The sequence below is a fragment of the Mauremys reevesii genome, linkage group 7, assembly GCF_016161935.1.
Source record: "Mauremys reevesii isolate NIE-2019 linkage group 7, ASM1616193v1, whole genome shotgun sequence".
NCBI lineage: Eukaryota > Metazoa > Chordata > Testudines > Geoemydidae > Mauremys > Mauremys reevesii.
In genome coordinates, this window is record NC_052629.1 from 12,981,951 (window position 1) to 12,999,850 (window position 17,900).

The 17,900-nt window shown below is 43.1% G+C and overlaps 1 protein-coding gene across 28 annotated transcripts in view; it reads left to right on the forward strand.

Moving 5' to 3' along the window:
* Nucleotides 1-17,900, forward strand: part of ATRNL1 (attractin like 1) — a 1,032,651-nt gene that overhangs the window by 314,118 nt on the left and 700,633 nt on the right. For 27 of the 28 annotated variants that reach the window (XM_039547653.1, XM_039547651.1, XM_039547655.1 and 24 more), the window contains one exon: nucleotides 17,243-17,375. In XM_039547653.1, coding sequence (XP_039403587.1) covers nucleotides 17,243-17,375 — 133 coding nt within the window. Of the gene's footprint in view, nucleotides 1-976; nucleotides 2,184-17,242; nucleotides 17,376-17,900 lie in introns of those variants that run through there. The other variant, XM_039547673.1, reaches the window with a different exon arrangement.

Genomic DNA, 17,900 nt, shown 5'->3' on the forward strand with positions numbered 1-17,900 from the left:
GTAGTGTTGATAAAAAGAAGACGAATGGTTTAAAAAAAACACAACAAAAGCCTTTGAACTATACTAATCAGCAGGTCCAGAGTATATATGTCTTTGTATCTTAAGAGAATTAGCTAACAAACACACCGAACCACTATAAATTATTTTTGATAAGTCATTGACAACAGGGGAAGGCAGTGGGTAATTGGAATAAAAAAAGCAAATTTGATCTCAATAGTGTAAAATGGGGAAAAAACAATCTTTGTAGTTACTGTCTGGTAAATTCTGGTTTTGGCTTCTATTAAAATAATGGAACCAAATATTAAAATTAAATATCTGTGAGCGGAAAGGAAGAGAACAATGAAAAGTAATGATGATTACTTCGTAAAGTAATTCACTTTATTTGAATGATTTAGAAAGTTAAGGGCTGAAATGTGATACTAAAGTAATATCTCTGGGGCCAAACTGTGCATGATGCCTTGGTGTATAGTATGTAAGATGCCTCCCCCATTCTCTGGTATCCTTGTACATCAACTTGGGCACATTGTGTCTTTTTACTCAGGCTATGTCTTCACTGCATGCTAACCGTGGGTATGCAATTGCAGGTTAGTCAATGAGCAGTAGCCTAACCCACTCCAGTGCAAACACATTGTTGATATCAGCATGCTGCTGTCACGCCCCATGTCTGCAAGGGCACTATATGTAACCGTGAGAAGCAGTAAAGCTATCTGGGCATGGATCCCATAATTCATAGTGTCAAAGCTCACTGTGCCACTCTATATTTACAGTCACAGAGTGTCCTGGGCAGACTTGTCTGCCCACTCAGGGAGTTGTGGGAGGAAATGGTGTAGGACTGGAAAATTCATTTCCTGGCAGAACGCAGGCTGGTGTGATGTGCTGTTATGGGCTGAAAATATGGATCCTGCTCACACTAATCAATGTAACTGACAGATGCTGGTTTTTATGGGGGCAATGTTTTGTTGGCGTGCCTCTGCAGGAGCTGCTGTCAAGAAACCATGGTGGGTGTTTCAGAGGTGACCTCCATCCTGAAGAAGACAGAGGCAGTGGTTTGTATTTACGAGCAGAAGCACAACAGCAACAACAGAATGGGTCCATGTGGACATGGAGGCATGGACTGAGCTGATGCTATTTTTCATGATAGTCCACCCCCCCACACACACACCCCTCCTGTACACAGACTGGATTAGGACCACAAGCACAGAGTGGTGGGTCTTCACTAAGGTGGAAACATGGGATGACCAGCCATGGGCCCAGAATTTTCACATGAGAAAGCCACATTCCTGGAGCTTCTGGGGAGTGTGACCCAGACTTTTAGTGATAGACCATCCAGATAAGAGAGGCAATAATGGTCCAGAAGTGTGTTGCTATCACCTTGTGGAAGTTGTCAGTTTGGGGTTGGCAAATCAATGGCTGGCACAGCATTCAAGGAGGATTACTAGGCAATTAATGCTGTGCTGGCTCTAGAGGTTGTGAAAATTGAAAATATCTCTGAAATAATTGCTGGGTTTGCACTCCTGGAGTTCCTGAGCTGTTTTGGTGCTATTGATACCAGCCACATACATATCCTGTGCTTGCCATCTGAAGCAAGCAAGGACATTACTATTCCATTGTTATGCAGGCCCTTGTGGATTACTGTGGCATATTCATGGAAACCTACACTGGATGCACAGGTAGGGTGCATGATTCTAGGGTGTTCCAGAGGTCTGGCCTGTTTCAGCATGGACAAGCTTATAAATCGTTCCCCTGTAACAACACAGTCATCAGTAGGGTGTCTGTACCAACTGTGACCCAGCCTCCCCTCTGCTGCCCTGAGTGATGAAGGTTTATCAGTACCTGCACCAACCAGACAAGAGGCAGCTTAAATACATGTTGAGCAGGTGCAGGATGATGGTGGAATGTGCTTTTGGCCAACTGAAAGCAACATTGCACATTAAATCTCATTTGTACGGTAGTGTGTTTAATGCCATACATGTGATTGGGTATGTTGTGTGCTTCATAATATATGTAAGTATAACCGGGAATACTTTGGGATGGAATGGGTTGCCGATAATAATTCTTTGGGGTCTGTTTACAGACAACCACAAATGCACTTACTAATGGGGTAGGTTCTGTTACAGAAAAGTCAGTAAGTGATGACTTGTGCAGTTGCATTCTTGAGCTACACATTAATACACCAAGGCTGATTAATGAGGTTGTACGGCACATTGTGCTCTTGTCTTATCTTGTATTGAAATGTAGTGTTTATACATGAATTAAATAAAAAAAGTTGATTGATAAAAATGTGGGAAGACCAGCTACGCTAACATGATTACAAATGTATGCAAATATAAGACAACATAAAACCTTGTCACAGATAAGGAAACTGCACTTCATTGGTGTATCTGTTCTCTTTCCCTCCATTGGAGCAGGTGTAGAGAGCAGTGAATATTCTGTTGGTGTGAGGTTCCATGGCTCATTAGCTTCCTTCCCGATGGAATTGTTGTCCACAGCTTGTAGGATGTGGTAACATTTGGGTGAATCCATGGAGCTGGCCATTGGTGGCATGGAGGTTTGGGCAGGATGTCTCATAAGTCCCAATAGTCTCTTAAACATGGCCCTCTGATATGCCATGTCTCACTCCTTCAGCACCCGGTCATGGCAGAGATAACCTGCCAGTGGCTTCCCCTCCTTCGCTTTTTAACTAAACATATGTCCTCCTTATGGCACTTTTCTGATGATCTAGAACAGTTTTTATGCTCCTCCATGAGCAGGCTCCTTCATGAGCAGGTCTCTTTTTTTTTAACCTCAAATTTTGAAGTTTTTCACTAATACTTGATTGTCTCCTAGGTGTCCTCTTCTCCCTCCATGAGTCTGATACTCACTTGGTCCTCACAGAGGGAAAAAAAAGTTTTTGCATACCCTTGAATTCCTATAATTTTATATCAGGGGGGTAACCATGTTAGTCTGGATCTATAAAAAGTGACAGAGTCCTGTGGCACCTTATAGACTAACAGAAGTATTGGAGCATAAGCTTTCGTGGGTGAATACCCACTTCGTCAGACGCATGTAATTTTATATATACTGAAGGCAGCTGCAAATAAAAAAAAATCCAGTTTTATCTCAAACAAATGCAGATTCTATTGCCCAGCAAACTTCAGCCTGTTCCAAAGCATTGTAAAGGAATGGATGGAAGGAGTTGGGCATGGGGAGGGGATCAAGGTGATTGGAGATTGAGCAGCATTGATGATTAAGTCAAACCCTTTTTCAAGCTGCTGCAACCTTACTGTCATGACCCATGGATCTTGAACTCAGGCCTGCAAGTTATGGGAGCAACGACTCTTCAACCTTCCACCTGGAAGCCTCACAATAACTTACTTGGGACCCATGAAGCCCAGCCCCATTGTGAGGCTCTGCTCCTGAGATCCAATTGGTGGAGTCCCAGAACTGCTGATTGGCCTGCTGGCTCTATTTAAGCCAGAAACAGGAACAGCAAGCTGTCTGAACATCTGGGCTCCACTCTGCTCTATACTGTGTGCCTTGTGCTTTCCAACTTGATTTCCTGGCATCCTGACCTGGCTTGACTCCTGGTATCTGACTTGTGGTTCCTGACCTCCAGTTTGTCTCTTGCCTCAGACCCTGTGGTATCCTACCTTGGTTTGAGTCTGGTTCCCAACTCGTGGTTCTGATTTCCAGTTTGTCTCCTCCTTCTGGCCTCCCAGTCTCCTGACCCAGTTGTGACCTTGGGTCTCTGGCTCCAACTACTCAGTCTAGATGCCTACAACCCAGCTGTGACATTTACAAGATGAGCGAAGGTGGAGAAGCTGCAAGCAGTGTGGGACTGAGAACACTAAGCAGAGGCATATGAAGGCAGATCACTTCCAGTCAGGAGTCAGAGAACAGGTACATGGCAAGATATGGCACAGAAGTGGGTGTCCTGGGGTAATTGGAAAGGTTTGCATCAATTGTTGTGATTGACTGTAGCTGCATGTTTTCATTTGTTACCTTGGTTTAGCAATATATGGGATATGCTAATTCAGGGCCTGCCCAGTGCAGCAATGGGTGTTTGCTGCTTCATCATGTGGCATCGACAGAGGCATTTGGATGTGTGAACACGGAGCATATTATGGGGAAAACCTACAGGTGAACCCAAGTTAAGTCTGTAGTGAGGACAAAACCATAGGGGAGAGATTGTGATTAGTGTTGCTAACAGTGCTAGCCTCCCCAAAGGGGTTGTTTGTGGCTGGCTGGGACCTCAATTATTGCATTGTGTAATAAGGTGGTGCAGTGGTCACATGCCTCCTGACCTCTATAGAGCTGCAGGAAGAATTAGGGACAGATTAATACTTTTTCCCACTGGCCCTTCTGCAACAGCTATGCTGGCGAAAAGGGGCCCATGAGTCTGTCATATGATTGATAGATTCCAAGGCCAGAAGGGACCATTGTGATCATCTAGTCCAGTGGTCTCCAACCCTTTTATGCACAAGATCACTTTTTGAATTTAAATGCAACCCAGGATCTACCCGCCCCTACCCTGAGGCCCTGCCCTGCTCACGCCATTCCCCCTCCCTCTGTCGCTCACTCTCCCCCACCCTTACTCCCTTTCACCAGGCTGGGGCAAGGGTTGGTGTGTGGGCTCTGGGCTGGGGCCAAGGTGTTCGGAGTGTGGGAGAGGGTGCAGGGTGAGGGAGTTTGGGTGCAGGAGGAGGCTCCAGGCTAGGGCAGAGTGTTGGTGCAGGGAGCTGGCTCTGGGAGGGGGCTCAGGGCGGGGGCAGGGGATTGGGGTGCAGGAGGGGGTATGGGGTGCTGGCCCCAGGAAGGGGCTCAGGGCTGGGGTTGGGGTGTGGGCTCCCGTTGGGGGGCGCTTAACCTCAGGCAGCTCCCAGGCGGCGATGTAGTGGGACTAAGGCAGGCTCCCTACCTGCCCTGGCCCCACGCTGCTTCCGGAAGCGGCCAGCACATCCCTGTGGCCCCTGGGCAGGGGACACATAGCTCTGCGTGCTGCCTCTCTCTGCAGGCACCACCCCCATGGCTCCCATTGGCCAGGAATGGAGCTGCAGACTGGAGCAGTGCACAGAGACCCCCTGCCTCCCCCTAGGGGCCGCGCTGCCTCAAGGATGTGCTGGCCACTTCCAGGAGCAGTGCAGGGCCAGGGTAGGCAGAGAGCCTTCCTTAGCCCCATTGCACCACTGGAGTTTTAGCGTCTGGAGATTACAATAGACTGTAAGAGTCTCCAAGATTGACCAGTCGATCAAGATCCACTGGTTGGTGACCACTGATCTAGTCTGACCTCCTACATAGCACAGACCATAGGATAGCCCCAAAATAGTTCCTATAGCACAGGGGTGGGCAAACTTTTTAGCCTGAGGGCCTCATCAGGTTTCGTAAATTGTATGGAGGGCCGGTTAGGGGAGGGGCTCGTGGCCCGGCCCCCACCTCCTATCTGCCCCCCAGGACTCCTGCCCCATTCAACCCCCCTGTTCCCTGACAGGCCCTCTGGGATCCCCCCGCATCCACACAGCCACGCTCCCTGGCCCCCATCCATCCTCTCCTCTAATTCTTGATGGTCCCCCCCGGTACCTTGTCCCATCCAACCACCCCTTCTCCTTGTCCCCTGACTGCCCCCAGAACCCCTGCCTCTGACTGCCCCCACTCCGGGACCGCTGCCCCCATCCAACCCCATTTCCCCTCTAACAAACTATCCACACCCCCACCCCCTTACCACCACCATGAACTCCCCTACCCTCTATCTAAGCCCCCCTGCTCCCTGCCCCTTACTGTGCTGGAGCCGGGCCACACTACCGCTGCCATCACACAGCACAGAGACTGGGTCAGGCCAGGCTCTGCAGCTGCACTGTCCCAGGAGCTCACAACCCCACCGCCCAGAGCATTGCGCCGGCAGTGGGGCAAGATGAGGCTGCGGGGGAGAGGGGACAACAGGGGAGGGGCTGGGGGCTAGTCTCCCGGTCCAGGAGCTCGGGGGCTGGGCAGGACGGTCCCATGGGCCAGATGTGGCCCGCAGGCTGTAGTTTGCCCACCTCTGCTATAGCATATATTTTAGAAAAAAATCCAATCTTGATTTAAAAGTTGTCAGTGATGGAGAATTCACCATGACCCTTGGTAAATTGTTCCGATGATTAATTACTCTTACCATTAAAAATTTGTCTTATTTCTAGTCTGAATTTGTTTAGCTTCAACTTCTAGCCATTGGATTTTATTATACCTTTCTCTGCTAGATTGAAGGCCCCATCATTAAATATTTGTTCCCCATGTGGATACTTATAGACTGTAATCAAGTCACCTCTTAACCTTCTATTAGTTAAGATAAGTAGATTGAGCTCCTTTAATTTATTACTATAAGGCATGTTTTCTAATTCTATAATCATTCTTGTGGCTCTTCTCTGAGCTCTCTTCAATTTATCAACATCCTTCTTGAATTCTGAGCACCAGAACTGGACACAGTATTCCAGCAGCAGTCCACACCAGTGTCAAATAAATAGGTAAAATAACCTGTACTCATACTTGAGAGTCCCCCCTTTATTCATTCAAAGGTCACATAAACAATCTTGGCCACAGCATCACACTGGGAACTCAAGTTCATCTCATTATCCACCACTTCCCCCAACCCTTTTTGAGATTCACTCCTTCCCAGGAAAGAGTTCCCCCTCTTGTAAGTGCGGCCTTCATTCTTAGTTCCCTGATGTATATATTTACATTTAGCTGTATTAAAATGCATTTTGTTTGCTTGCACCCACTATATCAAGCAATTTAGAGCACTCTGAATCAGTGACTTGTCCTCTTCATTCTTTATCACGCCCCGAATTTTTTGTCATCTGTAAACTTTATCAGTGATGATTTTATATTTTTCTTCCAAGTCATTTATAGCATAGGGCCAAGAACTGATCCCAGCAGGACCCCACAGGAAGGAAACTCATTTGATGTTTTACATGGCCCTTCTAGTGAATGTCATTGGCACAAACAGTGTCTGCTTCTCGTACGGAGCCACCTCTGCACCATCTCCACAGAAGCCTCATGGCACAGGGAGTCAGGTTGAGTCAGGGATAGGAGGATAAATGGCTGGGACATTCCTTAAAGGTTGAGCTAACAGACCTCAATAAAGCACAAAATAAATTAAAATGCTCTTGGATTTGAGCACCCTCAAGTGGACTGAAGATTAATGGAGACCATGAAGAAAGGGTGATGATAAACATCAGTATATCAAGTTGGGGGACAGTAGTGCTTGCTTTAGTGGTAAGTGTAACCCTTGCTTGAAATAACACCTTAACTGTGATCTGAAGGAAAAGAGAATCATCTACCTAGTTAAACATTAAGGATGGGGAAATATTGTTTGTTTGAGATGGCTCAAGGAAATATAAATAGATTTAGAATTGTCAATCTGAGGAAAGGGAAATTTAGCTGAAATAATCTCAAATAGTGAGATTTATTAGACTGAAGAATACTGTAGTCACCCAAGGGAAATGGTGGAAGTCCTGTTGCTTTGAATAATTTAGAAATATACTGGATAAATCTGTCAAAGATTATATTATTATCCAGAACAATCCTGCAGTAAAAGGAGAATGAACTAGGTGATTTCATAGGCCTTTTCCATGGCTAATTTCTGAAATTCTAAGATAAAACAAAATTAGGGCCCTGATCTTGCAATGGATAACACACGTGGATACAGAAGTATCAATAGCAGGATTGGAACCTAAGAATGAAACTAAATCAGACATAAGTGAGGAAATGAAAATGTGCATAAATATTACACATGTCCCACAGCAGTGTGTGAACTTGAGTAACAGATGTGCTGTCATAAATCTGAATGTCATTGGTTTTGTTAGCTCAGATTATAACTTACTAGGTTTAATATGAATTACCTATTGGATGTACATTTACATTGAGCTAATGAGATTTTCATGGAAGCAATGTGTAAATTGGATTTAAGAGAAATAAGGGTTCAGAATAATGGAATGCAATATAGAGTACATTACAATAAAATAGTCACTAGAGTTTGAATTTCCTCTTAAAGATTCTTAAATCGCCTTGGGTTATCTGTGTTCAATAGACTATACTATTAAAAAGTAATGGTACAAATACCCTAGATTCTTCAGAAAACTCTGTGTAACATGTAATGTTACTATGAGAAGAATTCATTTTCTAAAACAGCCTGAATGCTTTGGGATTTTGACATTGTGATGATGTGTTAACAAGGAATATGGAGCAGGGGAGGGGAGGCACTGTATGAGAACAGATGGTGCTTACTTGTAATTTAAAATTCATTGTAATGCGTCTCTCAGGCAGTTTTGTCAATATGTATGGTGATTAAGCCAAACCAAATGCAGATTGATACCAAAGAGTCTGTGGAATTTCTGTGTGCATACTGTACATGTAGACATTGTCACTTTGCAGCATTTGTTCTAACGGTGTAGCATGCAGCTACATAGGCTTCAAGAACAACTTATCTGGCTCTCCCATGTTTGCTTTACAGTAGCCTCTGCTGTAGATCAGAAAAATAATAGGTACCTTTCATAGTCTATTTACTAATGGGCATCTGGTCCAGTACGAGCACCAAACAAGCCTCTAAAACATAGTTGTTCTCTCCAATATTAATGAAACTGATTCTGCATATGATTGAAATTTCATTTTAACAATCGCACTGCTTTAGTACCTTGCAATTTACGAGTGAATTGTTTTCCTTAATGATGAGCAGGAGGTTGATACACTATATGACCAAGGCTGCACTAACCTGCTGCATTATCTTAGTGTTGCATCTCCCATTTAACATGTTTTTGTAGTATACCAGTACATCATTAAACATTTAAAAAACTCATCTTAATCGTATAAATGTGTTGCATATGTCTTATCTATATTACTATTCAGTGTCTATGTGGGGCTTCTCGGAGGGTTAGTCAGGAGACATAGGCTGCAATGTATTCTGTATACAGATGACACCCAGCTCTGTCTTCAACACATCTTACCCAACTGGAGCAATAGAATTAATTACCTGGTGCCAAGAATGAGCTTGAGAACTAGCTGGCAGTGACTCAGTCCAGATAAGACTGAGATGATGTTGGGCTGAGAGAAGCAGCCAGAAGAATTGGGGGAATTTATATCAGCACCCCTTGTTGGGGGAATGTGACTGCCATTTGTGAAACATGTAGCAGCTGTGGCAAACAGTGATATTTTTTCCCCATCTGAGTCTGACAAGACAAATGTGATCTTTTCCCCTCAATATAAACCTTCCCACAATTATCCGTGCCTTTGTCACCTTGAAATTAGCCTGCTATAATGTGGGCCTACTTTTGGGGGGCATTCAGAAGCCCAAGGTAGTGTAGAGTACCACAGTTTGATTATTAAGTAGAATTGCACATTGACAACACATTAAACTAGTGCTGCATTGTCAACATTGGTATTCAGTGTGTTCATTTAACAGATAAAGCCCGAAATGATTTGACATCTGGTTACCCACAGTTGAGGTCAGCAGAAATGCTTGAGCCAGAGCTCCTTCAGTGTATATGAGAAGTACTTATTGGCTCTGTGCAGTGTCCTTGGGTTTTAGAACTTGCTCTCCTTCCTGGTCTGCCAGAGCCCAGATTTGTTAACCTCCTGATTATGTGGCAAAGTCTGTTTTTTTCTTTTCTTTTCTCCCTTCTCTGAGTCTGTTGAGGAGAGGATATATTTATGGGCAGTCCTTTGCTTATACGATGATTTTAATTTATGGGATGGAGCCTATAATTACATTTTAGAAATCTGAAGAATAATATATGTAGGTGACATACTCAATATGTGTTACAGAAAGATACATATAAAATTGCTTTTTATCAAAAAGCGACATGTGACAAATGGCTAAACTTTTATACAAAATTTTTAGGTATCTACAAACCTGGAGGTGTTTTGAAGGCCCTAAGGTAAGTTTGTAATTATGCTACCTGCTGTTGATGGATTATTTAGCTTAGACTTTTATCTGGATAAACCATCCCAAGGGATTGTCTTTCTATTTCAGTTAATGAGTTGAATTTCTTTGCTGCTTAATATATCTGTGACATCCCAGCAGCCTTTTTAGTTTACCTCTGACTGTGAGACAGAAACTAAAAGGGGCCCTGTTATCATATTGGAGGTGTTAGTTAAAAGGTATCCCATAATACCAATGAAAATACCTTGTAATTTAAAGTTTTTGATGGATTTTAAAAAGTGTATTAATAGTATAAATGTTGTCTTTGCTGATGGTGGGGAAAATGAATTCCTAGTACAGGATCCTGGTAGCACACTGATTAAGGGCATGAATAGAGGAAGAAAAAATAACTAAATCCTGTTTTCCAAATGTTTTTCTTTTTAGTATAAACTTCTTACCGTGTTATTAACCTTCTCTGGTTGTATTTGTGTGCTGTAATATTTGCCATCTAATGTTACCACAATAGCACATGTTCTTTTTCTTTCTCACCCTTGCCAACACACACTACATGTGGCTCAAGAGGAGAATTTGGAGTCTGGTTCTGACATTGCTTTAGGCTGAAAGTAGGTTTGTGTCATTTGACATACTTGCGTAAGAAAGACAAGGTGGGTGAGGTAATATATTTTATTGGACCAAATTCTGTTGGAGAAAGAGAGAAACTTTTGAGCTACACAAAGCTCTTCTTCAGGTCTGGTGAAGTACTCAGAGTGTCACAGCTAACTAAAGGTGGAACAGATTGTTTAGCATAAGTCTCTTACACATATTCTAAGAAACCATTCAATGTGAAGTGGACTGTTAATGCCTGTGAAAGTAAGTATAGTGATCTATGGGTGGGTTTCTTGTCCATAGGTTCTATTGTTGAAGCTGATCATGGTGTTTGTGAAGTTAATGCTGGGGTGGGAATGTTCTACAGAGAGTTTGATGGGTGGGATGGTGGTTGCAGTTGCGGTAGAAATCTGTGAGGGAATTTAGGTTGTCGGTCCAAAGGATGAAAATATTGTTAACATATCACAGGTATATCATTGGTTTTGTGGTACATTTGTCTGGAAATTCTTCTTCACGTTGGCCAATGAAAAAGTTGGTATGTTGGGGAGCCATTCTAGTACTTATACCTGTTCCCATGGTTTGGAGAAAATGTTTGTTGTTGAATGTAAAATTGTTATGGGTGAGGATGAAATGGATGAGTTTGATGTTTTTGGGGTGAAGACCTGAGTGTTGTCCATTATCTTGTAGAATATTTGAGGCAGGCAGCGTCGCGATGCCATCGTTTTGAGAGATGTTTGTGTATAGGGAAGTGACATGCATGGTGGCAAGGATGGTGTTCTGAGGGAAGTGGTTAATGCTGTGGAGCTCTAGAGGAAGTTGGTTGTGTCCTGGAGGAAACTGTCCCTTTGTGCAAGGAGTTGTTGGAGGATGGTTTTTTATGAGTCCTGATATTTCTTCAGTGAGTGCTTGTGATGGTGCTGCCTGTGGGAGCCAGCTGAGGTCACTCAATCAGGGTGAACTGCAAACCAAACGGGGCAGACAAACCCCAAATGCTGGTGGTTATTCCAATACTTAGATTTACCAACCAGCACAAAACAGCTTCTACAGTACCTCACTGGTCACTTAGAAGTCCAAACCCCGCAGTTCCCTTAAAGTGCCCAGCCTCAGGCCTCCGGCCAGACACACCTGTCAGATATGATGATGATTCCTGAGAATCTTACTTCATCATATAAGAGAAAAGGTTCTTCCAATCCCAAAGGATCAGCCACATACCCAGGTTCAATTATAACTTAGATCTTACCCAAAATACCCGCTATAGCCAATTCTTATTAACTAAGCTAAAATTTATTAAAAAAGAAAAGAGGGAGAGTGTTGGTTAAAAGATTAATTTACAGACAGACTTGAATTCAATTCTTGAGGTTCAGATACATAGCAGAGGTGAGCTTGTAGTTGCCAAAAGTCCTCTTAGAAATAGTCCATAGGTTATAGTCCAATTTCCATATTCAGGGTGGCTCCAGTCAATGACTGGGGATCTCAATCCTTATGGCTTAAGGTTTCCCCCTCTTGAAACCCAAAGCAGATCTGAGATGAAGAAGGACCATGTCCCAGGCTTCTTATACATTTTCAGCAGCCTTTCGGCCTGAGAAAACAATAGGTTTAATTCCTTCTCCCAAATATCCTGGCAATTAGCACAGAGTAATTTATGCATTAAACAGTTCAGATACAGGTTAGCATAACCTTCAAAGAGACACATAGACAATAATACTATTTCACTCAAGTATCATCATAAATGTTAATATTCCCTTTTTGATCTTTGAATTAAAACTATAGCAATAGACAAGACTTGTTTGCTGCCATCACAAGACCTGAGCAAACATCTCCCCTTCTACCTCTAACAATGCAGACTTGCATTTCAAAGCTCTAGTCATTTACATATCTTCTTAACCCGTCCTCAAGGTTCACCCATGGGTCAGGTCAGTCTATGAGTTAATTAACTCTTTCTGGCCCTGTCATATTTCAATGAGATATTATATCACAGTCATAACGTCACAGTGCTGTGGCCAAAAAATGATTGGTCTGCCTGGGTTCTCTTGTTTCTGTATCTTGGGAAGCATGTAGAAGGTCCCTGGGGTGAGTTCCTGGGAGATGAATTAGTAAAGGTTCTCTTGGAGTTGTTTGAAAAAAGGTTTTGATCATATCCTTAAATTCCTGGGTGAACTGTGTTTTGGGGTATTCTCTGAAGTCTTCATAATTGGTGGTGATGTAGGGTTGTCAGTTGGCCTCATTGACGTAGTTATCAAGGTTGAGGACTATGATGGCACCCCCTTTGTCTACTGATTTGATTGCTATCTGATGGTTGGATTTCAGGGACTGTATAGCTGTCCTCTCAGTGGTAGAGAGATTGTGGTGGATCTGATATTGAGTATGGATTTCACAGTCAATTTTTTTCCTGAAGTAATCAGCATAATGAGCCCATGGCGGGATGTCCAGGCAGATGATTCTTTTTTTCATATAACTATTGGCGGGGATGTAGTAGTTGTGGGTAGTGTTACTTGTTCTTGGAACCAGCCAAGAAATAACCACAAACAGAGGGAGAACTAGAGCAGCATTGAGGGTTGATTTATTGCTTCCCTTATTTGCACAATTATACTCAGACACACAATACATTCGTGCTGGCAGGCTGCAGGCATGGATGTTGGTTTCGATTTCGCAGATGGCTGAGGCTGGCCAGGCGACAGCTGCCCCGAGATCAGCCGTGAGGTGTCAAGAGTCCCTGAAGTTCCTTCGGATCCGCAGGAGGGCTCTACTGCTTCTGGTCCGGTCCCAAGTTTAGTGTGCTGTTACATTTCCTTCTTGGTAACTGTCCTGGCCACCTTCACCAAGATAATACCATGGTTCCATAAAAGGCGATATTTGCTTCTTTGCTTTTCCATTGGCTGTCACTCACACTATCTCACTCATTCCTTACATTAATTGATTACATGTTCATAAGCATGAATACAATTGGTAATATAGAGCAATACAGCTTTAAGCAAGAATGTAACATCTTTGGGGAGCTTCCGCTGCTTGTGGCTTTGTAACAGCATAACAGGAAACTGTGCGGACTGCACTTGAAAGAGCAAATGGGGGGGGCGCATCTGGCTTCTAGTTCTCCATGTGTTAGTATGGTATCAGGTTCTGTGGTGGGGCAGAAGGTCAGTCCATTGGAGATAACACTGTTACAGTTAGAAGTAGACTTGATAAACTGATGTTGAGATGTTGTATGGTGTCCGTGTGGTGGGTCTTGGTGCCATGGTTTCTCCCAGAGGTGGTGTTCTGTGGGTTGTGGAGTTGTTGTAGTTGTAACCCACTAGCCCTCCTTTTCTGTTGTGTGACTGCAGAGGTGTTAATGGGCCACCTCACCTTGAATGATCTCATAGAACGTGTTAACTATTTATGCAAAACAAACTGTGACACTCTTGAGTTCCTTCCCCAGACCTGAAGAAGAGCTCTGTGCAGCTCTAAAGCTTGTCTCTTTCTCCAACAGAAGCTGGTCCAATAAAAGATATTCCATCATGTCTCCCTAATATCCTGGGACCAATGCGGCTACAACACTGCACACATGCTTGTGTAACTAATTTGTAGCCAAGTAAATATGAACCAAATACAAATACTGGTGGCACTGACAGCTTCTGCTAATGCTAATGGTGCTGTTATACACACAGTGGATGATTTTAAAGTGATTTTCAAACATTAAATAGTCTTCAAAACATTCCCGGGAGGAAATGTGTATAGTACTTACCTATCTTAGAGGCAGGTAAATTGAAAAACAATGAAGCTAAATGTCTTCCCAACAGTTGCAGGGTGAGCTAATGGGGAAGGTCTGAATAGGTACATCTACACAGTGATAAATATATGGCTGCCCTGGGCTCATGGAGCTTGGGCTCTGGGGCTGAAAAATTTCTGTGTAGACATTCAGGCTGAGACTGCACACTGGGCACTGGGACCCTGCAAGAGTGGAGGGATTCCAGCCTGAGCCCGAATGTCTATACAGCAATTTTTATCCCCACAGTCCAAGCCCCGTGAGCCAGAGTCAGCTGACCTGGGCCAGCTGCGACCGTGCCATGGATCTTTTATCCTGTGTAGATGTACCCAATGCCTACAATTCTCTTTCTCCAGTTCTACAAAATAAACTGCTTTATGACCTAGAGTAGTCATGAAGCTAGTACTGCAGGAAGCAAACTCAACTTCATTTTTTTTAATTAGTTGTTGAGTATGTGGTCTCTTTGTGGATGTAATTAATTCTTTTTCATATTGTTGCAGCAGGCCTGTCTTTACATTTAACTGAGCGTGGGGACTTTTGTTAATAATGGTACTGTTACTTTGTTGTGAAAAGACAACAAATGCGTATGAGACATAGATTAGGAATTCTATGCCAGTACTAATCTAGCGATGGAGTGGATTTGACAAATGCAGTACCTAGCTAAATTGGTTATGCTTTATTTTTAACTACTGCATACTCCTTGTATTATAAATGTGGAAAGATGCCCAGATCTGAAGAAGAGCTCTGTGTAAGCTTGACAGCTTGTCTTTCACCAACAGAAGTTGGTCCAGTAAAAGATATTACTTCACCAACCCTCTTTCTGGAATGTGGAAACAGTGAGTCTTAGCGTTAACTGTATTTGCCCATAGGCGCGGGAAATAGGTTGCAGGGTGTGCTGCAACACCCCCAGGTTTTGCGCCCGGCATCCTGGCTGCTGGCCCCATGCCCCTGCGGCCCAGGGTCCCAATTGCCAGCCCCACTGCTGCCTGGGGTACTGCTCAGCCACCAGCCCTCAGGGCTCTGCTGCCAGTCCCAAGATCCTGCTCGGCTGCTGGCCCTGTGCCAGGGTCCTGCCTGGCTGCTGGCCCCAGGGTCCCGGTCGCCAGACCCAGGGTCCATGCAGCTGGCCCCACATGCGGGGTCCCAGATGCTGGCCCCATGCCTGAGGCTCTGCACCCTCCCCTAATTGTGGCGCCAGCCTCCGCTGCCTTACCCCTGTCGGTATCCCTCCCTTCCGGAGCCACAGTCCTGCTCCCAGCCCCAGGTCTAGGGGGGCAGTGAGGGCCGCAGATGCGGGTAAGAGGGGTGCAGCTCTGCACTCCCACTCCAAAAACTGTTCCAGCACCACTGTATCTACCTCATTTCTGTCAAAATAATCTTTTGCCTAGTCACTGAGAAGGGTAAAGAAATTTGATGGTGAGTTTGGGGAGAGGAACAGAGAATGGTATAGATGGTACCTAATGACATAAGTGTGCTGCTGGTTGGCAGAGAAAAAGTTGTGTGTGCAACCCTGATTTTGGCATGTGTGCTTAACTGTGCAGTCTTAACATTCTCTTAGTGTAGTTTTTTGTATGGAATGTGGTACAATTTGCAAGCAACACGGAGACTGGTTTCGTCTCAGGATATCAAACCTAATATTGATGCTCTGGTTGATGCAAAATGCTGCCAGCTAAGTGGCCAAAAATGAAATGACTGTCAAAATTAGCACATTACAGTTTTAAAAAAGTTAATGCATTGACTTTTAATAGCATACTATATTACTCTTCCTTTTTTTCATTTTTGTCTATACTTTTATATCATTGTATGAAAAGGTTTCAGTGATGCAGCCCTCGGGCCAATGTACTAGTCCTCATGTGGCCCTCGTGGTGATTTGAGTTTGAGATCCCTGCCTTAGATGAAACTGGAAGGTCTTTCTGGGCCATCACTGTAGGATCACACCACCAGTGCAGTCTAACTGCAGACCACACCACATGCTAATATAACAGTGAATTGGGAGCGAGATTTATTTGGCAAAGTCCAGATCATAGTGGAAAATTGAACTCTGTCAGTTTGAATTGTGGGGATTCATGCTTGAATTGGGCCTTGAATTTGGCTTTCTGATCTACATCTACTATATACTTTTTGTCATTATACAGTAAAGAAAAAAGGGGAGGGTTTAAAGAATTGGAAATCTTCCTTCTTTTCCCTCTTGTTCTCGTCACTTACACTGTCACATCTTGCTTTTCTTCTTCGTCTTGAATATTTCAGATATTTTTAAATGCTTGAAATTTGTCCTTCTGATGCGTATTGTCACTACAAGCTGAATATCACCACTTCAAACACCTACAACCTGGGCTTACTAGTATGCCTATGTTTGTAGGGAATATATCTTAGTTTAGATTAGGTTGGAGTTTATGTTGTCTTTTGAATCTGAATCCAAAGAATTGCATATGTGCACATTGTGACCAGTTGTGTTGGACTTGAAAAGGAATAGTGATTATGTTGACATATGTTGACATGAAATGAACTGAGGCAGTCTTAAGTGTATGTTAATGACACTTTTCTGTGTGATTTATTAAATAAGGTATCAATACTTGCATCTTGGTCTAAAAGCCCCAAACAGGAAAAAGATAAACGCCTTACTTAGGGAGCAATACTTCAGTCATCAAAGCATTTTAGCTAAAAATTGCCTTCAGAGTTTACTGTGTTGCTCATTCACTGAAGTGCAGAGGGAATTCTTTTGTTCCTGCCAAAATGGTAGTCTTCAGGTTCTTTAAATTTTATACTTCATATCTTAAATACAAGTAGCTTTTAAAAAATCTAAGATGAAATTACTGGAATTCTTGACATATATGAGGTCCTTTTTTTTTCTGCTCCAGTCAGTGACACCAGAATCTTTTCCCACTTTTTTAGAATCGATAGATTCATTTTCCTGTCTAACCCACAAATAACTGGATTGGTGGGAGCCTTGTGCATGTTACTCCTGGTTTCTGATCTATGAGCAGTTTAACAAAAGGTATACTCTGTGTCTGTTTTGTTTTTTATAGTCAGTCAAAAACTACACCAAATGTCATGTGAGAAATGAACAGATCTGTAATAAATTGACCAGCTGTAAAAGTTGCTCACTAAACCTGAACTGCCAGTGGGATCAGCGTCAGCAAGAATGCCAGGCTTTACCAGGTAAAAGCTTTGAAATTTGAAATCTGCTTTTTAATTGTTTTGAGAGCTGGGTGAATCTCCCAAATTAATTTCCATTAATATTTACTCAACTAGAAAAAATGACTTTGTCTTGCTTGTGCTCACTGCCCTTTATGATCTCCTTTTTAAGGATAATCTAGTGACTGAGTTCACTGGCAGGAATGTTCACGATAACAGTTCATTTTAAGATGCTAATATGAAACATTCCCAGAAAGCAAATTTTGACTTTCTGAAACCCAAATATTCTTACTGTGAAAAAGATTAGATACACCAGGCACATCCAATCTGGGAATATAAACAATAGAAATGTGATTTGTGTGTCTAATCAAAGCTAACAAAAACAAACTTGCCTTTGATACCAGATTGTTTAGAAGCAGTTTGTTATAAGAATCTACCAAAGAAGTTATTTGCAGAAATTGCTCAATGAATAATTTAAAATAAGTTTTAGGCAACCATAAAGTGCATGTAAACAATCTTTGAAGATGTTAGTTTAATAGAATACATTAA